The following is a 23,095-nucleotide window of genomic DNA, read 5'->3' on the forward strand; positions in this document are numbered from 1 at the left end:
CCAAGGTTTTGACTCCCCGACTAGCCCAACAGCTCACCTCCGGTATATCCCTGAGGTGTGGGAGGTTACTGTTCCCCCATAGAGGCGTCCAACAGGACCACACAGGTCTAGCCTTATGGACCAGCTTTAATGCTCTCTGGAACACACCCACCACGGTGGCCATCGGCACAGTAATTGAACAATGCAATGAGGTTCCTCTATATAGTAATTTAGCCAGAGCCTCTAAGGAGCCCATGTTCACAGCTTCAAGCATGGTAGAAGGGTTGTCGGACTGTGGAACAACCCACCAATGCGCATAGATAAGTTGGCTCGCTAAAAAGTATGACCTAAGATTGGGCAAAGCAAGGCCTCCCCCAGATGTGGGTGCCTGTAGGGTTCTAAAGCTCACCCGAGGGTGCTCACCCGCCCAGAGGAAGGTACACAAAATGGAGTCAACATACTTAAACCACTGGTTCCGGGGGATTATGGGCGAATTGCGAAATAAATATAAAAACTTGGGGAGGAAAACCATTTTGAATAAGTTAACCCTCCCTGGGAGAGAGAGAGGTAGCGTCCGCCAGACCTCCGTTTTTGTACTAAGAGCTTTGACAATTGGGGTTAAATTATACTCTTCAAACTTTGTAAAGTCTGCCTGTATCACAATCCCCAGATATTTAAAGGATTGTACCACCCTCAATTGACCCAGTCGCTCTGGTGTCCCAGGGGGTAGAGGATCAAGTGGAAAAACAACTGACTTCGACTGGTTAATGCGCAACCCAGAAAATTCCCCAAATTCCTCAATACATTCCAACGCCTTAGTTAAGGCCCTGTGGGGGTTAGCCAAATATAGAAGCATGTCATCAGCATATAATGATAGTTTCTCCACAATTCTGCCAATGTTCAGTCCCTCTATGTCTGGGGAGTCCCTAATCAATGTCGCTAAGGGCTCTATAGCAAGGGCAAACAGTAACGGGGAGAGACGGGAGAGTCCCCCTCCCCAACTGTACCTCGTCAGATAGCAAACCATTCACCAGAACCTTAGCCTTGGGTTTAAGGTACAGGGCCCGAACCCAATCCAGAAAGCGCTGCCCAAAACCAAATTTAGTCAAGACCTCCCATAAATAAGCCCACGAGATTGTGTCAAACGCTTTGGCTGTGTCAATAGACACCACTATTCTGCTGCCCTTATTGCTGTGACCAAGAGCCAGGTTGTTATACAGTCTCTGAATATTAATATCTGTAGCTTTGCTTGGCATGAAGCCAGTTTGGTCCGGATGCACTAATTCCGCAATCACTTGCTTAACCCTATTAGCTAGGACCTTAGCAAAAATCTTGGCATCACAGTTCAGCAGCGTGATACAGTAGGACGGTATGAGGCACAGAATTCTGGTGGCTTCCCCACTTTTGGTATCAGAACAATGTGGGCCATATAGCAGGACTCTGGAAGGGACTTACTGTGTAAAATACTATTAAACAATGTGGCCAGCCTGGGAGTAAGAATTTTAGCGTGGGCCTTGTACCACTCAGCAGGAAGGCCATCTGGACCCGGGTAGCGTCCTGCAGGCATATCTACGATGGCACTCTCTATCTCTTCAGTCGTTATGTCCCCTTCTAGATCATCCCTCATGGGACCCGAGAGACGAGGAAGATCAATTCAGGCCAGATAAGCTACTAAGTGTTCTGTGGGAACCGGGGGAAGAGCAGCATATGTATCTTGAAAGTATTGCCTAAACCTATCAACCAACTGCTGTTTATCCACTAGTAGGTCTCCTCCTACACCGGTAATACTGTGTATCACTGTATGTGGGACTTCCCCTTTAGCTAGAAGGGCCAACAGCTTTCTGTTTTTATCCCCCCTATCATACCACGCAGCTTTCTTATATAGTTCACTCTGGGAGAATTTATCAATCAGCAACAGGTCGAGACGCCTTTGTGCTGCTGCCATTTTTTGTTTAGCCTCATCCGTGGGAGAAGTGACTAGCTCTCGCTCCCGAGTGGTCAATTCCACTCTGGCTCCCTCAATGTCGGCCTCAGTCTCTTTTCGTTTGGCAGAGATTAGTGATACATATTCCCCTCTAGTGTGAGGCTGCGTCCCATACTATAGCTTCCTGAGCTGTCTCTGGGTTTACCTGCCAATAGTTGTTCTAGGGATGGGGCGTACCTTTCCGCCACGGTAGGGTTACAAATCCACTTAGGGGAAAGCCTCCATAGTGATGCAGTTACTATGTTACGTCCCTCTAAAGATAAAACTACAGGGGCATGGTCGGAGCACATCCGAGTGGAAAAATTAATTTTATCCACCTTCCTAAGCAAATCACTAGTAACCAGTATAAGATCAATTCTGGATAATGCTGAAGAAGAAGTGGTGTAGCAAGTAAACTGCTGCCTTCCGGGGTTTTTTAATCTCCATACATCAGTAAGGCCAGTTGCATCTAACCAATGCGCTAGAGCTTTGGAGTCACCACCCACTATGGGACGGAGTCTATCCAAGGTGGGGTCCGGGACCATGTTAAAATCCCCCGCCCAGATCGTGGGAAAGCTGCCCAATGCCGCTACTTTTTGAAGGATCTCATTAAGAGTTTGTACATCAGCTGGGGGAGGAAGATACACATTAATAAAGAGATATGTACTGCCGTTCACTTGAGCTTTAAGTATCAAATATTTCCCCATCATGTCTGTCATTAGCTGTTCAAATTTGAAGCTGAGGGACTTACTCACTAGTATGGCCACTCCTCTCGAGTATGTAGAGTATTCTGCATGGTACACGTGGGAGACCCAGTGTCGCTTTAGGGCCCTCACCCTCTGTCCCACCAAGTGTGTCTCCTGCAACATGATAAGGTCCACCCCCAATTTCCTTAGTTGGCCTAGTATCACTGACCTCTTCACCTTGTCGTTGAGACCCCTAACGTTCCAGGACAGAAGCGTAAATTTAAATTGTACCGCCATTGCAACTCATATGAAAAGAAATACATTTGAGATTGGGAGTTTCTCCCACTTCACCCTTCAGTTTGGCATGACACTGCAGCTGGTTCCACTTTAGCGAAAAAAAAAAGGTTATTACAAACAAACACAACATACACAACCCCAAACCCCCAACCTTTCCCCCCTCCCGGTATCCTCCCCAAACAGCATAGGAGATACATCATTCCCAGAAAAACTTTATAGAGTGAGAGCTCACAACTGTAACCAGTAACTAGTCCATCAGTATTCACCAAGTTCCGTGAAACTGTACTGTCAATTCCCTTTTTGGAACCCAAAGGGCTTTGTGAAATGTACAGAGCAATCAAAACAACAGTCAGAGAGTTGCTCCTTGATGGATAAGGTACTGACCCTCAAATTACGATAACACATGAAAAGTAGTCGACTGTGGCAGAACACAAAGGGATGTAAGAGACCCGGACGTTACCCCGAGGGGTCCCACCTGCCCCGAACAGGAAAACTAGCAGGGGGATTGCCTCACAAGTAGAGCGGGATGAAATAGGTCCAGACACTCTATATTACTTTGGGGTACCCCGAAACAATGTACTTACGGCACCCTTCGGTCCAGATGGACCTATGCTTCATCATGGCTGACACAGAGGACTTCTTTGCGGCCCGGGGGGGCTTCGTTGCTGGGCTCGTGGATGGTTGTCCAACCAATGCTGGACATTGCTTGGTTGCTCAAAAAGCAGCACTTTGCCCCCATCTGTAATCCGCAACTTGGCCGGGAAAATCATGCTGTAGGGAATCCCCAGGTCTCGCAGGCGCCTCTTTACTCCAAAAAAGGTGTTACGCTGACGTTGCAGGGCAGCAGAATAATCTGGATAGAAGGACACTCGAGCACCCTGGTAGTAAATATCACCTTTGGCTCTCGCAGCTTTAAGTGCCGTGTCCCTGTCGCGGTAGTTCAGCAGTTTTATGAGGAAAGGTCTTGGAGGGGCTCCAGGAGGCAGGGCCCTTGTAGGTACCCTATGGGCTCTCTCAGCCACAAATTGCTGTGAAAATATCTCAGTTCCAAGCATCTCTTTCAGCCATTGTTCAGCAAAGAGTTCAGGAGTCTGACCCTCACTTTTTCAGGCAGGCCAACCACTCTGATGTTAGAGCGCCTCTGACGATTTTCGATGTCCTCCATTCGGTCAGAGGCTTGTTTCAGCAATTTATGCATCTGAGCAATCTCATTAGGCAAAGGAGCAGTACGATCCTCCACGGCCCCCACACGCTCCTCCACGGCACTTGTTCTTTCCCGAATATTCTGCACATCATGTTTAAGTAGTGAAATTTCAATCTTCACTTCTTCTATTTTGGTGGTAAGGGCTGCCGTCAGTGAGGATTGACAGGAGGATATGGCGGCTAAGACATCCTGCATGGTTGGCTCTGTGCAGCTCTGCTCCCCTTCCACCATGCTGCGTGGTTGCTACTGCCTAGAGGGGGAGGTGTGTGCGCCATTGTGAGTTGCGCCATTAGCCTGCTCCTCCTGCTCCAGCTCGGCCTCTACATGGTCCCGTGGCTTGGATTTACCTAGAGCAGGTTTGTGCGTTGTTTTCTTTATTACAGGGGAGCCTGCGCTGTCAGCACTATTGTGCCCCCTAGAGACTTGCTTCTCCGGAGACGGGGAGGCAGGGGAGACAGTGCGGACGCCATCTTGTTTGGCGCTTCGGGCGTACTGCTCTAGTTTAGCAGCCGTTTCCGAGCGTACCCGCTGGGCATTTTGGGCGTTCCGCTTCATACCTGGGATGCTGCGGAGTCGAAAGAGCCGTTCCTGCCACTTGTAGTCAGCGTGCGGGTCAGTATATGGGCTGTTCAGGAGTATTGTACGACTGAGCTCCTCAGATGCGCTGCCTACCGGTTCGGCATGCGGCTCCGCCCCCCCATTTGTACCCACTTTAAATCATGCATGCCCTGAGAAACACACACTGCTGTGTTCTTTGGAAACAGCATCAGCACAAAAACTATTCGCTACAGCATGAATAACGCCCAGCACTGCTTGAAGTGTAGTAGAGGTTGCTGTGTTTCTGAAAGGTATTCTCTGGAGTGATAAATTGAATGTCACCATCTGGCACTCTGTGGACAGATCAGGGTTTGGCAGATACCAAGAAAACACTACCTGCCTGAATGTTTAATGCTGACTGGGATGGGCAAGGACCATGGATTCCCCTGAAAGCAAATATTAAGGCTACAGTATACAATAACCTTTTGATAAATCCTTGCAGCTTTACTTTGTGACAATAGTTTGGGAAAGGTTCCTTTGCCTGTTTCACAACATAATGCCCCCATTTGCAAACTTCCATACTGAATTAGATTCCTGAGATGGGAGTTAATGAATCTGACTGGCATGCACTTGTAACACTGATTGCAGACTCCCTGATCCCCAACAATGTTTTAACATCTAGTGAGAAGATACCAATAAGAGGCTGTTATGGCAGCAAAGGGTGGACCAAATTCAACACAATCAATTCACAATAACCACCACTTCAGATTAACAATGGCATTGCAGGGGCTTAGTCATTCCAGTATGGAAAGTAATCCTCCATATCCTTTCACCAAATATGGGATTTGCATCAGAGAGCAATGATTTGGACAAATGTGGTATATGAGTACTCAAAAAAAAAATTCCCGGCAGACTTGAAACTTTTGATAAACAGGGAAAATGTTTGATATTTCACAAGAATGAAACCTCCTGGCTCTGCTATGTACCACACTTAATTTAGATGAGATCCTCATAAAAGTAATCAATCCAATAGGTGGGTAATGATACCAATAGGCACAGGGATTCTGCTGCAAGATGCTTTTATTAACAACACGACATGTGACGGAAATAGCTGTTAAGCTAGAAACAGGTCGTGTTGTTATTAAAAGCACCTTGCAGCAGAATCCCTACGCCTATTGGTATCATTACCCACCTATTGGATTGATTGATTTCATTGCTTTAGATGGAAGCAAGAGTTACGGATACCAGAATAAGGAAGGAAGGGTAATTTTACCAGTTTATTGACTTTGTATCCTCACAAAAGTAGTTACACATTTGTACAACAACCACAGGTATAAGGAGACTTACAGTTCAAGGTTGCAAGGCAGGTCCTGCTCCATCTGCCAGCAGCAGCTGGACTGTGGTATTATCTGTACTATGGATGTGCAATCTGTGGCCCTTCTTATGCTGGAGAACTACCTCAACAGAATCTACAATGTTGCCCAAACCAGTTAAAGTTTTTTTTTAAAAAAAATACTCATATTTCAACATAAAACTCTTTTACACATAAATTATGTTTCATAAGACCTACACATATAGTCATCAGCTCAGTTCTGACGTGCGGTGTTCTAGCTCTGACATTCCATTGGCAAATATGACATTTGGTGAATCAAATTGTATTAACTCATAAAGGTTAAATGTGACTATATTACATGTACACTCTTAATGTCAGTGCAATGATCTCTACAAGTTTTTGATACTTCATAAACAATAAATAGCACAATTAAAGTGTTTAAACTATTAAGTTACAACTGAAAGAGGTGCTGTTGTTTCCTGTTGGAAGTCTGTGCTACAATTTTAAGCCAATGTAATTTGTCCCACAGGAAATATATTTTTACAATAACTGTGCCATTCTACATCCTTAAGTTAAATCCATGCAGTTTATTTTGTTTTCCTTACCTTGGTAATGATAAGGGGCTCTCCATGTTCTTTGCCACCTTTCAAAGTAAATCCCCATGGAGCACCTCCAGTAAGAATAACATCCACCAGCCTAAAGCCTTCTATTACTTTCCTCTCCACCACTGTCTGCCCTTGATTCAACAAACCATGATGAATTCTTGCATCCTCAGGTAAAAACATCTCCTGCCCAGCTCTTGGCTCCAGGTTCTCCATGCTGGTAGATGTGCACTCAAGCCAACACTGTGCTGTCCAAGAGCAGCAGATGATTCTATGAACAAATCCCTGGGAGGAGGTAATACATTGCAGGTGCCTAAGACCAGCATGCACCTTCTGCAAGAACAAGATCCAAGTGCCTAAAAAAACACAATTCTCTTTCCATTATCAATTTCCTGACATATCGAATGTGCCTGTCCTTTATTCCACACACTACCCAAAGCCAAATTGTTCTAAGGAAAAGAACTTTAAGAATGTTTCCCTAGTAAAAAAAAGCAGCAAATCCAAAATGCGAGAACGGGGAGTTCAGCCAGGGCCTCCTATGGACTCCCACGCGCTGACCATTGCCCCAGTGCCAAGGGGCTAACGCCATCAGCCCAGCATAAAAGACAAATCCCTCTACGGCCGCAGTCAGGCAGTGATAGACTAAGATAAATCCAATCTGCAACACGGGACCTGCTTCATCTCCTCGGGCACTTTGCTTAGGGCAAACTTAAAGGACAAATGTCAATAGTAAGGCAATGGTCCCGTCTGCAATTCCCAGCAGGTGCCCGATTCCTTTTTGTGTCCCCTTCCTGGTAGAAGGCAGGAGCCGACCTCCTGGTTGCAGTGCTAGAGGTGACTGAGCCACTGCCTCCCTTGCTTCCTGCTTCCAACCTGAATGAATAATCAGTTCTGGCTCTTTTCTGCTCTCTGATCACCCCCCTCGGCCCTCGCACTGAAGCTTTACATTCCCCAACTCCAGACTTGTTTTTTTTTCCTCAGCCCGGGATGGATGATTGCTATTTGCTGGGAGGCACAAGCAAGCACAATTCCAGAAAGAAAAAAAGAAGCGGCTACAGGAGTTGCTTTCCTGCAGGCTGGCTTCCTCCCTTCCCCCAACTACTGCTTACTAATCACTCCCTGATTATCCCTTGGAGAGAATGCCTGTGTCATTATAACACTGTCTAATGCCAGGATCTCCAACCTGTTGTCTCCCGCTTCTGGTAAACTACAACTTCCAGAAACCCACGTCAGACAAAGGAATCTGGAAGATGTAGTTTGGTAACAGCTGAAAGAGCCTCGATATTCCCCCAATGACAAACTGAGTGTAATATTTTTTTTAATGGTTATAAGCAATGTGACCAGGAAGTACTTTAAGAAACGTTCATATTATTTGTAAAGAGCCAAAATATTCCACATTTCTCTATGATAAATGTGTTTACAGTAAACATACAAATTACATTGGCATAAAACCAATACAAGAGTTAAAGAGTGTCCTGCCAAAGAAAAAAATAAAATAAAAAATAAAAATATATATATATATATAATATCAAAACAGGAGGGTTGTGGGAGCACTCTAAAGGCTTTAAAGTATATATATATAAGTATAATAAATGCTATTGCATATGTACCCAAAACAGGGGTTATTTTGTTACAAAGTTATGATCATAAAATTAATAAGCCACCATACCACGTCAAGGTAAACCCCGAATGGCGGTCCCTAACTTGTTTTATTTTTTATGTGCATTCTAGCATTACCTGTAATCAATGTCCGTTGAACGCTGTTTTTTCACTGTTTTTTCACTGAGGGCTAAATCCTCCCCAGCCAGCAATCAGGCTATTAAAGGAGAGATATTCCCAAAACAAACGCCCAATTTTAAAAGCATAGGATCACCACTAGTTTAAAGGGGGGTATGGGGTGCTACAACCACTGAAGCTATGCCACAGCTTCCGGCTAAATATACAATATCAAAACAGGAGGGTTGTGGGAGCACTCTAAAGGCTTTAAAGTATATATATAAGGTAATAAATGCTATTGCATATGTACCCAAAACAGGGGTTATTTTGTTACAATTTTAAAAGCATAGGATCACCACTAGTTTAAAGGGGGGTATGGGGTGCTACAACCACTGAAGCTATGCCACAGCTTCCGGCTAAATATACAATATCAAAACAGGAGGGTTGTGGGAGCACTCTAAAGGCTTTAAAGTATATATATAAGTATAATAAATGCTATTGCATATGTACCCAAAACAGGGGTTATTTTGTTACAAAGTTATGATCATAAAATTGATAAGCCACCATACCACGTCAAGGTAAACCCCGAATGGCGGTCCCTATCTTGTTTTATTTTTTATGTGCATTCTAGCATTTGGGCGTTTGTTTTGGGAATATCTCTCCTTTAATAGCCTGATTGCTGGCTGGGGAGGATTTAGCCCTCAGTGAAAAAACAGCGTTCAACGGACATTGATTACAGGTAATGCTAGAATTACATTTATTTTAGGGATGCATCGAACCAATCCATTTTCAGGTTCAGGCAAATCCCCAAATCCAGGGTTACTGAGTCGGTCCAATTCCAAACCGAATCCCAACCCTTCCACAACCCAGGAAATGGTGAGGCACGAGCTCAGAAACCCAATTCACTCACAAAGTAACATAGTAAGTAAGGTTGAAAAAAGACACACGTCTATCAAGTTCAACCTTTTAGTTTTTTTTTATCTACCTAACTGCTAGTTGATCCAGAGGAATGCAAAAAACCCATCTGAAACCTCTCCAATTTGCCTCAGATGGGGAAAAATTTCTTCCTGAATCCAAAATGGCAATCGGATTAGTCCCTGGATCAACTTGTACTATGAGCTATCTCCCATAACCCTGTATTCCCTCACTTGCTAAAAAGCAATCCAACCCCTTCTTAAAGCTATCTAATGTAGCAGCCTGTACAACTGATTCAGGGAGTACACATCTAAATGTGTGCCAATTTTTTTCAGTTAGCTAGGGTTAGTATTTAGATCGGCCAAAACCTAATATTGTTAAAAATAGCTCGGATTCCGTGAAGCCCGGTTTTATTTTTTTTATACTTATATTAAATGTATTTTTTTTTACATCTGAAATGCTTACCTCACTATTCTTCATAAGTGGTGGAAAAAATAATGAGGGAAAACATTGGCGCCAGGGCCCCTCTATAAGTTAAAAAAAATAACATTGGTGCCTGGGCCCCCATAAAAGTTTTTTAAAAAACATTAGTGGTCAGGGCTAGAGGCCAAAAAAATAAATGGTGGCCAGGCCCCCCACCTATAAATTAAAAAAAAAAAATTGGCGGCCAGGGCCCCCTCTATAAATTAAAAAAAAAAACATTGGCGCCAGGGTCACCCATTTTTTTTTATTATAAAAAAACATAAGTGGTCAGGGCCCCCCTACAAGTTACAAAAAAATCATTGGTGGCAAAGGCGATCCCTGTAAATTAAAAAAAAAAAAACATTGGCGCCAGAGCCACCATAAAAAACATTGGTGGCTAGAGGCCTATATAGTATTAAAATAATACATTGGTGGCCAGGAGTTTAAAAAAATTCAGTGGAACTTACCTTAGGCTCCTTTCATGCCTTCAGGTCTTTTCACGGCTTTGGGGCTTCAGCTTCGACTCCTTTCGTGACTTCTGGTCTTTTCACAGCTTCGCGGCTTAAGCTTCCGCTCCTTTTGTGGCTTGGGTCTATTTGCAGTTTCAGGACTTCAACTGCGATTTAGGTCTTTTCGGGGCTTAGCCTCTTTGGAACTTTGGCTCTTCTGGACTTTGGCGGTTTGGCACTGTTAAGGGGGGCCTGGCTAATTTGAAATGTGCAGCTCAGCCGGGCTGCCATTTCGGCCTGGGCCTGGTACAGATGTACTCCTGTGCCCCTCTGATAGTGACCCTGCTAATAGCATCCATGAGATTTTCTCTGTTTGCAAAAAAATGTACAAGTGGGCATAGGCTTAGATCCAATGCCTTAACTAAAATCATTTTATTTATAAAAAAGAGAAATCATTTCATTGCTTATTGGTCCCTGGCCTTCTGGCCCCTCCATAACTTCTGAGAACCCCAACAGTTACAGGGTCTGCTTTTTCTGTAGTTATCTCTGGATTTAATCGGTGAGCCACACCAAGAAAGGGTAGTAGTAATGCTACTATACTTAACAACCCACCTCTACTTTGGAAACCACAAGAGCAAAATATAACTGATAGTTGGTATCCTTGAGGGACCTGAGCAAATGACCCTTTTGAACTTGAAAAAGAAACCTATCTCCAATATACTTTTATTAAAAAATGTCTACCTGGCCGTATGCAGTGAAATTCCCCCTTAATTTTACTTGCTCTGTCTGCTGTGGATAGACGGTGCCTAGCTGCTCTGCAGGAAAACGATCATACTTTCAAATGGCAGGGGGAGCCCCCCACCTTACTTCCCTGACCTCAAGCAGCTTTGTCTGTTTCCCTGTAAAGCAGACGGCGACTGTTAAAGATTTGTATCCACAGACCCAGTGCAGTCTTTACATTCTGATTATTAATCAGTCTTGCTGTATCAGCTTCCATGGCAGAGCTTTTTATTCAGCAGCTCTTCAATTTGCATATTAACCAATCTGGTAACTAGGGTCCAAATTACCCTAGCAACCATGCATTGATTTGAAGAGACGGGAATATGAATAGGAGAGGCCTGAATAGAAGGCAGGGCTGAAACTAGTAGAAGGCAGAATAGGCACGTGCCTAGGGCACAAAGCTGGGGGGGGCGAAAGGCATGTACCTGCTCTGTCACCTACCCCATTGTCTGGTCCTGTCTCTCCCTGACTGCCGCTGATATTTTTTCCGTAATTGTGCCTCTGCACATGCGCGCATGCAGATTCGCACATGCGCACCTGAGTGTAGTTTCGCGCATGCACACTCTAGCACGCACTCACCCCTCGCCGTGGCCAGCCAGGTTGCCTAGGGCATCTGGCCGGGTTGGCCCGGATCAGTAATAAAAAGTAGCAGTAACAATACTTTTGTAGCCTTACAGAGCATTTGTTTTTTAGAAGGGAGTCAAATATCTACAAAATAAAAACCAATTGAAAAGTTGCTTAGAATTGGCCATTCTATAACATAAAAGTTACTTTAAAGGTGAACCACCCCTTTAATGAAAAAATCTATCTCCAATATATTTTAATTAAAAAATGTGTACCATTTTTATAAAACCTATTGTATGCAGTGAAATTCCTCCTTCATTTTACTTGCTCTGACAGCTGCAAACTTCAGATGGTCCCTAACTGCTCTGCAGGGAAACATACCTTCAGATGGCAGGGGGGAGCCCCCCACCTTACTTCCCTGTCCTTGAGCAGCTTTGTTTATTTCCCTATAAAGCAGCTGGCGACTGTGTAGAGATTTGTATCCGAAGACCCAATGCAGTTTGCATATTCTGATTATTAATCAGTCTTGCTGTGGCAGATATTATTTGACTTATTGTTTTAATAATTTATGACGATCCCTAAGCTTAACTTCCCAACTGAAGCCCAGACCACACTGAGCATCAGGGGGGGGCAACCTGCATATGTATGCGCGCTCCCGTATGCACGCACACTCCCGTGTCTCAGAGGCAGGATCAGTCATCGGAGGCAGGTGTTTGCTGTGGTTCTGTTCAATAATGCAGAGACTGTGCAGGTCCACTCAGAGCTGCTGTTTAATCATGCTGCAGTGCAGATCTCACAATACATAACATGGCTGTCACAGCTTTATCACTTCCTGTGCTAGGAATACAAAACACATCCTGTGCTAATATACGGTCTGCCACTAGGTGACAGCATAACCCCTTAACATCTCCCTTTTCTAACTGTATAATCCAACATATTTAAACAATATTTCAAACCTTCAAGTAGTAACGTTATTTGCCCTACTGTACTTAAATAATATGCACATATGTAACTTTTTTCAAAGATAACCAAACATGACTGTTTGAAAACTATTTAAAGGTTAAGTCTTTTTGATGGCTGAATTCGCCTGCCACTGCGTGAGTAACGCGGGATCTCAGACTCAATCTCAGGCTGTGAGGCCGATGTGCAGTCCGTTGCAGGCAAGTGCTCTGACTGGCTCTCCACTGTGGCCTCCACTTCTAGTCTCGGCGTTTCACTGGATTCTGTTACTGTTACTGCAGGCTTGCTAGGACTGGGCTCTGCTGGCCTGAGGTCCACTCGCTCTGCTGGCCTGAGGTCCACTCGATTGCACCTGTACAGTGTACCCTCCACCTCAACCAGATAGGAGCGAGGGTCTGTTTGTTGGAGGCAAGTTCCTAGTCTCCATATGCCAGTCCTGTCACCTGGAAGAGGCTTCATTCTTATATTTTGCCCCACATTTAGTGCCGGAAGGTCCCTGGCCGTTTTATCATATGCATGTTTTGCCACTTGCCGTTTGAAATGCAGCTTGCCAGGAACTTCTGATGCAACGCAAGGTTCCAGTAGTGTGTCAGTCACTGGGAGGGGAGTTTTCAGCCTGCGGGCCATTAGGCGTTGCGCGGGGCTAGTGTCCATGCCAATTGTTGGCGTATTTCTCCACAGCAAGATTGATTTCCATGGGTCGTCTCCTGCACGTTTTGCTCGCCTGCACAGGCCTTTAACAATTTTCACTGCCGATTCTGCTTTACCGTTAGCTTTAGGGTACATTGGTGAAGAAGTAACATGCTCAAAACCCCATTCCTGAGAGAACTTGGTGAACAGAGCACAAGCAAATTGTGGACCATTGTCCGCGACGACTCGGTCGGGTTGGCCATACCTGGCAAGTTGAGGTCAGGCAGCAGTTCTATTTCCCAAAAATCTGAATAGTGATCGACGATAAGCAGAAAATCCTTGCCAGCGTAGTTGAATATGTCCATACTCAGAATCTGCCATGGCCGTGTAGGGAGGGGATGTGACATCATAGTCTCTTTTTGTTGTTCATGTGCATATTCGTTACACACAGTGCACTGTTCTACATAGTCTTTAATCTCCCCATGCATATTCGGCCAAAACAGTGTTTCTCTAGCCTGCCTGAAGCATGCCTCACCACCTATATGGCTCCAATGAATGCGACGTAGCATCTCTGCACGTAGTTGCTTTGGAATAATAATGCATTGGCCCTTGAAGAACACCCCATCCTGTAAGCTTATTTCATCCCGGTAGTTCCAATACTCTCTAATAGCCACAGGTGTCTCTGCCCTTGAATCAGGCCATCCGTTGAGCACAACTGATTTGAGGATCTTGAGGTGTTCATCTTGCTCAGAGGACTCCCTGATCTGCGACAGACGCTGATGCGTGACATTTAAATAGTCGGCCTGGTTTATGCCCTCTATGTCGAGCTCTTCACGGTACATGCTGCAGACTGAATGCTGGGCATGAGGTGCGTCCGCTTCGTGCCAGCGTGCTGTGGCTCTGCTCAGTGTATCACTGACATACATATATGGGCCCGGTTTATAGGTCACCTCCAGAGCATAGTTTTGGAGCGAGAGTAGCATGCTTTGAAGTCGTTTTGGGGCACTAAGCAAAGGTTTGTTGAATATCGCGACTAGCGGTTTGTGGTCTGTTTCAACCGTGATGTTTCCCCGACCGTACAAATAACTGTGGAAACGGTGGCAGGCAAACACAATGCTTAGGCATTCTTTCTCGATCTGAGCGTAATTCTGCTCAGTTGCAGTGAGGGCTCTGGAAGCAAATGCTACAGGTTGTCCATCTTGCAATAGGCAGCATCCGAGGCCATTCTGACTGGAGTCACTTTGAACTGTAATGGGCTTGCTAATGTCATAGTATCTTAGTACCGGTGCTGTGGTAATTAGTCACTTGACCTCATCAACTGCTTCCTGGTGCTGTGGCAGCCAGTGCCATGGCATGTCTTTATCCACGAGCCTGCGCAAGGGCTCGCACACCGCTGAGAGGCGGGGCATGAATTTTGACAGGTAGGTGACGAATCCGATGAACCTTTGCACTCCCTTTGAATCGGTTGGAGCAGGCATGTCTTTTATTGCCCTCACCTTTTCAGGATCTGGCTTTAACCCCTCTGCTGATAGTATATGACCGTGGAAGCGGACCTCATTAAGTTTAAACTGTAGCTTCTTGATGCTCAGTCTCAGTTTCACTTCTCTGCAGCGGTTCATAAGGGCAATCATGTTGGCATCGTGGTCGCGAGTGGCCTCTTCTAGTGAGTCTCCACAACCCACTATTAGTATATCATCTGCAATTGGCTCCACACCTCGCAAGCCGGCTAGTAGTTCATGTTGTTTTCTTTGATACACCTCTGGGGCTACAGACACACCGAAGGGTAGTTTGAGCCAGCGCATTCGCCCCCAGGGTGTCCAGAAGGTAGTAAGAAAGCTGCTCTCAGTGTCCAATTTGATTTGTAGGAATGCATCCCGGGCATCCACCAATGAGAAAGTACGGGCTTTGGGCAGTTTATAGAGGACATCTTCAAGTGTTGGCATTATATAGTGGGACCTTTTCAGCGCTTTGTTCAATGCCCTTGGGTCAATGCAGATTCTGATTTTGTCAGCTTTTTTGACTATAACCATGTTGCTTATCCAGTCTGTGGGTTCAGTCACTGAGGCTAGGTTCCCATCCTGTATGTGTTTTTCCAGCTGGGCCTTTACAGCTTCCCTCAGTGCGACTGGAACATTGCGTGGTGAGCATTGTACTGGTGTGACAGTTCGATCTAGGTCAAAGTGCACTTCCCCCGGTAGAGACTCTATCGGACTATTGTACACATCATGGTATGTGCTGGTAAGCTGGTGCTCAGTTAGCACCCCTGTGGTATGGCTTTCCAGATTATGGAGTTCGTCTGGAATAGTAATGCGCATTAGACCCAAACGTTCACATGTTGAGCCCGATAGGAGCGGGTTCTGGCTTGCTTGGACTATTTCGAATTCCAGTCTGTGTCGTAGACCCTTTATGAAGCATTCCGTACAAAAAAGGCCCAATGACTTCATCACCTCCCCCTAATACAGCTTGAGTCTGGTCTGGCTAGGTACTAGTCTTACCTTGGGTGCTATCTTGTGTTTATCATGAAGGCTCATGACGTTGCATGTTGCTCCTGAGTCAAGCTGGCAATGTTGTCGGATGCCATGGAGCTGAAGGTTGACAAACCACTTTTTTCCTCGGGAGCTGGGTGGGCCCATAGCACTGGCGGTGTATATATGTCCATTGTCCTCCTTGTCCACCTCCCATTCAAGCTCCGCTTGATCATCAACTGTATGTAGCTGACGCTGGTCATGTTTTGCTTTAAGGCACACTGCTGCAAAGTGGTTGAGGGTGCCGCAAAGTCGGCAAGTCTTGCCAAAAGCTGGGCATTGCGCTCTCCCCCGGTTGTGTGTGCTGCCACAATACTTACACTTTTCAGGGCTTCTGGAGTAGTTAGGATATCGTGCTATGCTGGGCTTTATGGTGCTTAGAAGTGCTGGCTTTTGGGCAGCTGTAGCATTAATACTGTCATCTGCTCTGGCCTGTGTCAGCACTTTCATTCGCAAGTCTGTTTGCTGCGCAGCTCGGCAAATATCAATGGCAGACGCCAACGTGAGTTCCCTTTCTCTTAGCAAGCGACGGCGCGTGCTTTCATCAGTAATACCTAGCACCAGCCTGTCTCTGATAAGTTCATCTTTTAACTGTCCATAATCACATGTTGCTGCTTTCTCCCTCAGTCTGGTTACAAAACAGTCAATCGTCTCACCCTGCTCTTGCTTGCATGATCCGAAGACAAAGCGCTCGAAGATTACATTCTTTGTCGGCTTGAAATGTGCTTCAAGGGCGTCCAAGATGGCAGTGGCGCTCTTTTGCTGTTCCTCTGTCAGATGCAGATTATGGCGATAGATGTGTCTGCACTCACCACCCATTAGACGCCTCAGAGTGGCTGCCTGTACCTCTTCCGATTTCTCGTCCAGTCCGGAAGCTAACATAAAGTCTTGAAATTCAGCTTTGAATGTTTCCCAGTTGGTAGCCAAGTCGCCGGACATCTTCATCTCGGCTGGTGGAGGTATCATGTTCGCGTACATGGTTGCTTAAATACCAATGCTTAGTATGCTGAGAGTTTCTTTTCCAGCTGGATGCGTGAATGGTGTGCTGTAGTTCAAGCTTCTGACACCATGTTTGCTGTGGTTCTGTTCAATAATGCAGAGACTGTGCAGGTCCACTCAGAGCTGCTGTTTAATCATGCTGCAGTGCAGATCTCACAATACATAACATGGCTGTCACAGCTTTATCACTTCCTGTGCTAGGAATACAAAACACATCCTGTGCTAATATCCGGTCTGCCACTAGGTGACAGCATAACCCCTTAACAGCAGGAGTGCAAAGTGTATTGTAAAGTAGCGATAATTACTAGTACCTTTACCCTTATGACTCAATTCTAGTATCCCATCACCTTGCTTCCATCCAAAGTGGTCAATATGTCAATCCAATGTGTAGGTGTGGATACAAAGATGCGCAGAGTTTCTGCTGCAAAAGGTGCCTTTATTCACAAACATGACATGTTTCGAGCTTGCTTGCGCTATACTTGATAAAGAGCAAGTAAGATCGAAACATGTCGTATTTGTGAAGAAAGGCACCTTTTGCAGCAGAAACTCTGCGCTTCTATGTATCCACACCAACACATTGGATTCATGTATTGTAAAGTATTTGTCTGCTCCTGTAGTGATCTGCAGCAGGCATCATCTTCACTTCAGGAGCTAGGAACTAGAGGCAGCTAGGGAGAAAAGGGAAGTGCTTGGCACCCTTCACCTTTGTGCCCTAGGCACGTGCCTCTTCTGCCTACCCCTAGTTCTGGCCCTACTGAGCATGTGAGTGGTCTTGCAAAGATGTTTAACAAAGTTACAAGATGACAGCTCCCTGCGGCCAACTTTGAAAATATAATTTTTTTAATTAGGCTTCTGGTGCAGTACGTTCATGTTTATGTTTCGTATACAAAATGCAGCATTTCTAGCATTCTTCTATTTTAACATTGATGCAAGAATCAGACCAGCAGAAAGCACCTTCAATAGCAATTAGGATTATAACCATGATGAACTCTTGCATCCTCAGGTAAAAACCTCCCCTGCCCAGGCTGCACACTTAGGGGCAGATTTATCAAGTGTCGAAGTGAATTCGAGGGAATTTTCGAAGCAAAAAAATTCAAAATTCAAAGTAATTTTTTGGATACTTCGACCATCAAATAGGATACTACGACTTTGAATTTACTTCGAATTCGAAGTAAAATAGTTTGAATATTCGAATATTCGATAATCGAAGTACTGTCTCTTTAAAAAAAACGTAGACTTCAATAGTTCGCCAAATTAAACCTACCAAAGTGCTATGTTAGCCTATGGGGACCTTCTAATGCATTTTTGTAAGTCTTCACACATCGAAGTAAAATCGTTCGATCATATGCTAAAATCGTTCGATCTAACGATTTTACTTTGATCGATGCGCCAAATTCGGTGAGAAATCCTTTGACTTCGATATTCAAAGTCGAAGTATTTTAATTCGACGGACGAATTTCAAAGTATTTTTTACTTCGAAATTCGACCCTTGATAAATCTGCCCCTTATTGTTATTGCTACTTTTGATTACTCTAGGCCCTCTCCTATTTATATTCCAGTCTCTTATTTAAATGCATGTTTTGCTAGGGTAATTTGGAACCTAGCAACCAGACTGGAGAGCTACTGACTAAAAAGCTAAATAATCATCATCATTTATTTATATAGCGCTGTCAAGATACGCAGTGCTTTACTGCAGTTATAGCAAACAGGGAATAAATGGTGGATAACAGACAAGGATTACAGAGTACAATAGGGTTTACAAACTAAAAGGTAAGGGTACAATTGAGACATTAGGATTGTATAAACACTTTGTCATTTTTGATACAGCAATGATTAGTTAAGGTACATCGAATAGGCCTCTTAATAACATAAAAAAACACAAACAACATATAAAAACAATTGCAAATTGTCTCAGAATAGCATTCAATACATAATACTAAAAGTTAACAACACATTTAAATATAGCATTATATAAGCAGGATATAAATTTGGAATAGTCTTATCCTGTCAATATTCTTTAAACATCACTCCATGTAGCTTAGAGAACAGGTCTCATAAATAATACAGTTTCAACTGGAACTTTTTTGCAGAATGCGAGTAAAGTACTTTTTCCTCTAAACTATTCTACTACACCACACATTCGTAATTGTTTTCAAGTATGAGTACAAACTTTATTTTTTCAAGATCATGGGATGGAATTCACAAAAGTGATGTTTGAAGTTTGGGGAGCTGGAGTTAAATTGAAGTAAAATGCTCATGTATGCCACAAAAGATTTTAAAAAAATTCCAGCTGGACACTTGTGACTAAATCTACCTGCAGAGCTAAGGGGGGGGGTGCCCTCTCATCTCTTCTCTTATCCCATCGTTGGTGGGGGTAATGGGGACTGCTGACACTATTTTAAAGCCTGCCCATAGCAACCCTTTCACCCAACAGGGCTGTGCTCAGCACCTTGGATCAACAAGCTGATGTAGATAAGCTTAATATTGGCCACCTCAATCGTTAAACATATGGCCAGCTTTAGAGAGTGAGTTAGACTGGTGAGTCATACTGATGGCTAATTAGCATTATGCATAAGCTATAATAGAGATCAGAAAATCAACACAACAACCAGTGGCGTAACTAGATATTACTGGGCCCCACAGCAAATTATTTTTCAGGCCCCCAAAATTTTTAGCAGTTGACTTGTTTTACCAATATTTATTTAAACTGTATATGAATTAGGGCCTCGTGGGGCCCCTATACCTCCTGGGCCCCCCTGCAGGCGCAGGGTCTGCTTGCTCTATAGTTACGCCCCTGACAACAACATAGCATATAACAAATCAAATATAAAGCCAAACAATTTATTCCCAAATTTCAGGTGCACTCAAGTTGTAAAATTATAAAAGCTAAGGACAGACTATGCATTTTTGGATAAAACTTGAATACCAGTCAATGCTATTCTGTATTTCTTAGCAGGGACAGTAATGGAACTCTTGTGTCAGTGTGCATACAGTATGAGGTGCATTTCTGCTCAAAAATTCACTTTAACAATTCTGGGTACTCTATGTCCACATTGACAGGCAGATGTCATTGCTAAGAGCGCCAGTGGAGAAAACACTTCTGGCATAATAGAAATGTGTCAAGTGGAGCAGTCTTAATCAAATAACAAAATAATTGCCCATAACAGGTAAACTGAATTTGCAAAGAAATAGTTGTTCAAGGCGAATTATACTGGCAGTGATAAAAAAAACCCTGCAAAACTGGCCTCAAGACTGATTCAGCAACAAAAAATTTTGCAATACAAACAGTAAGACAGGTCTAATTATTGTATAAAAATCTCTGCATGTGCTCTAGTGGTTTATAGTTTACAAAAACGAATTTTGCCTCTCCAGAATAGCAACAGGTTTTAAATTTCAGAACAGGCATTTCATTGATTATGTAGATTAATCAAAATTACTGGGATACTCATTAAGGACCACAACAGGCTATTCATTGGAAAAATCTTGATCAAGTATATGAGTAAATAAAAAAAACTGAGCTGGAACATAATTACTAAACTATGGAACTGCATATATACAGAGAACTCCATAAATGAGTATGCATTTGTGCTATATGTTTGATGTTTAATAATTCGGTGATATCATCTGGGTGACAGAAAGAAAAACATATTGATGATTAGAAAGGTTATACTGTAGATCTCTGTAGGCAATGATAGTACTAGCACCCCTATAAAATGCTACTGTTTCAAAGATTATTACTGAAGATTTTTAAAAATGTCTTTAATCTACAGCAAAACTAATCCTGGATAAAAGATGTAGTTTCATAGTCACCTGAGGGCCCCAGTTTTAACAAGCATAATGTAACTCATAGTGTACCAACCAAACAACTAGGGGTGATTTAAACAAGGTCCATTTGCTTTAAATAGGGCAGAGAAATAGTAATTAAATGAATGAATGCATAATATATGTGTAATGCTAAGAAACACTGCAAACACACCATACATTTATTATACCACTATATATATATACTATAGTCACTATGCGTAGGTGTCAGAATTTTAAACCAGATGGAACCCAGTTCAAGTTTTGATGCAGCTTTCTACTCAATAAGCAGAAATATCTTGTGCGGCTCATGTTGCTATGGATATATACTGCATATGGATACTGTATATACTGTATAGTAGTAAATGTGCAGGAACTTAAACTCATACATATAACCATGGCCATATAGGCAGGGGTGGATTAAAGGGGTTGTTCACCTTCAAACAACTAGTTGGTTTCAGATAGATCACCAGAAATAACGACTTTCTCCAATGACTTTCTATTTCCTATGTGTGACGGTTTTTCTAATATTGAAGTGTAAAGTGTAATTTCTCTCCTTCTGAAGCAGCTCTGGGAGGGGGGGGGGAGATCCTGTAAACTGTTCTAAATGGATACATTTAGGGCGACATTTATTATGCTGCGAAAATATTACCGTACATAAATACGCACACGCACGCCTCATTCCGATGTAATCCGTTTATGGCGATGAAATAATTTAGTCACTTATTTATGAAGGTATGTTTACGATACTTGCGAATGCGTATCGTATTTTTCCGACGATTGGTTAGCGCACTGAATCGTAATTTGATGCGGATATTATTATGTGTAAATCAGCGAATAACGTGTGAGGTGTTATGTTACTGCGCATGAGCATTACCTCCGTTTTCGTAGCATTCACTGGTGCTAATGCGCATGCTCTGGCATTTACGTCACGTTTTGTTATAAGGCATGGTTGAAATTTTGCGTATCTTCGCAAAACACACATTTCTCATTGTGAAGGAATTGTAATGGCGGCTGATGATAACTCTGAAAGTGGTGGTCATACAACAAAGGCCGGAAGAAATATCAAATTCACCTTCGATGAGAACTGCGCTTTGGTAGACAAGGTTGTTCAGTATTATGATCACATTTATGGGCATTTAGCTCCAAAAACTTCTCAGGCACGTAAAAGAGCTCTTTGGCTGAGAATATGTGAAGCAGTTAATGCAGTGGGTGCTCATCCACGAACAATTGACAATTGCAAGAAAAGAGTCAGCGACATCAAAAGATTGTTGAAGAAAAAGTTAGCTGAAGAAAAGAAGTATGCACGTGGTACTGGAGGTGGTGCTCCACATGAAATACATTATTTGGAATATGAAGAAGATTTTAAAAAGGTGATGGGACCAGATATAGTAGATGGCATCGATGGGCACATTGACACTGATGGTAAGATTTCTTTTTATTCTATTTTTTCTTATGTTCATATGTATGTACCCCTTTACAGCAGTTTACATTCTTGTTTAAAGGAACAAATTAAACAATGAAACAATGTACTGTTGCCCTGCACTGTTAAAACTACGCTGCTGTGTAGCCATGTGGGCAGCCATTACAAGGGGAAACGGCGCTTATATGTGTTATCTGCTATCAACCTGGGCTATTGAGCCATATTTAAAATGCCCCATGGCTATTGTTATTTCTTTGATTTATTTGTTTTATTTAAGAGTCTGCAGTTTCATCAAGGTCTGTTGTGACTGGAAACCATGAAAATCCTACTCAGATGTTAAATTCCACTCAAGGTACAAGTTCATCAGCAACCACTGGAGGACCTAGTGACATAGGTATGTATTATATGTTTATTCTAAATTCTACATGCATATTTAGTTGGCTAAACAATATTTTTTTTAACAGATGATACCGATCTTTCAAACCAACATGATGCTTCAGAGGACAACATACTATATTCTAGTGATTTCCCTGGTTAGTATTATTATGTATTTTTATTATTTTTCATTACAGTATATATGTCACATACAATGAACTAATAAATTTGATTTAGATGTCCCAAATGATGATGCTGGTTCAACTGTGACTTTGGTACTGGAACCTGTATTGCAAAGTGAAGGGGATCACATGGACAACCCTGGTAGAACATATCCTAATACAAGCGAAAATAATGATAGAGGAGAAATTTCAGATCTTCTTTTTCTCTCAAAAGTCGTTGAAAATTTTAGTACCAATACAAATGCTGTGAGAAAGCTGGAATTAAGGAAAATAAAAAAGATGAATAAGGTTGAGGCTCACCTTAAAATGTTAAATCAACATGTGTTAGAGATTCGTAATCAGCAAAGGGCAGATTCTCAGAGAACCAAACAGTACCGTTCAAGAAAGTTATTTCTGATGCAAGAGAATAATAAAATATTGCACAAGATATTACAGGAACCAAAACAAGTAAACCACTGTAATCCTACTACTGAAGCTGTCTCTGCTGCTGCTTTGAGTTCACAAAAATACAATACCCGCAATGGTCGCAATAAAAATGATAGCAATGCTGCTAAAATTACATCTGAGAAAGTTTTCACTAAAAAGAGAAAGAAGTAAAAAAAAGTGCAAAACACAAATTTTGTTCCATAGCGTGTTTTATTTTTTGAAAGTTTGCATTTCCAAAAAGTGCTCTTCTGAAGTTCAATATTGACATGGTTCCGTAGAATTTACAT

At 43.1% G+C, this 23,095-nt stretch overlaps 1 protein-coding gene across 4 annotated transcripts in view; it reads right to left on the reverse strand.

The window, feature by feature from the left end:
- LOC108709433 (protein Shroom2) overlaps window positions 1–23,095 on the reverse strand; it is a 56,520-nt gene that overhangs the window by 20,209 nt on the left and 13,216 nt on the right. For 2 of the 4 annotated variants that reach the window (XM_018249241.2, XM_041583777.1), the window contains exon 1: window positions 6,605–7,711. The exons of 1 other annotated variant lie outside the window; for it this stretch is intronic. Coding sequence is in view for 1 of the 3 variants with exons in the window: in XM_041583777.1 (XP_041439711.1) it covers window positions 6,605–6,817 (213 nt within the window). In the remaining 2 variants the exon portion in view is untranslated. Of the gene's footprint in view, window positions 1–6,604; window positions 7,712–8,338; window positions 8,396–23,095 lie in introns of those variants that run through there. One more of the 4 variants, XM_041583776.1, reaches the window with a different exon arrangement.

Source organism: Xenopus laevis, chromosome 2S, assembly GCF_017654675.1.
Source record: "Xenopus laevis strain J_2021 chromosome 2S, Xenopus_laevis_v10.1, whole genome shotgun sequence".
Classification (NCBI taxonomy): domain Eukaryota; kingdom Metazoa; phylum Chordata; class Amphibia; order Anura; family Pipidae; genus Xenopus; species Xenopus laevis.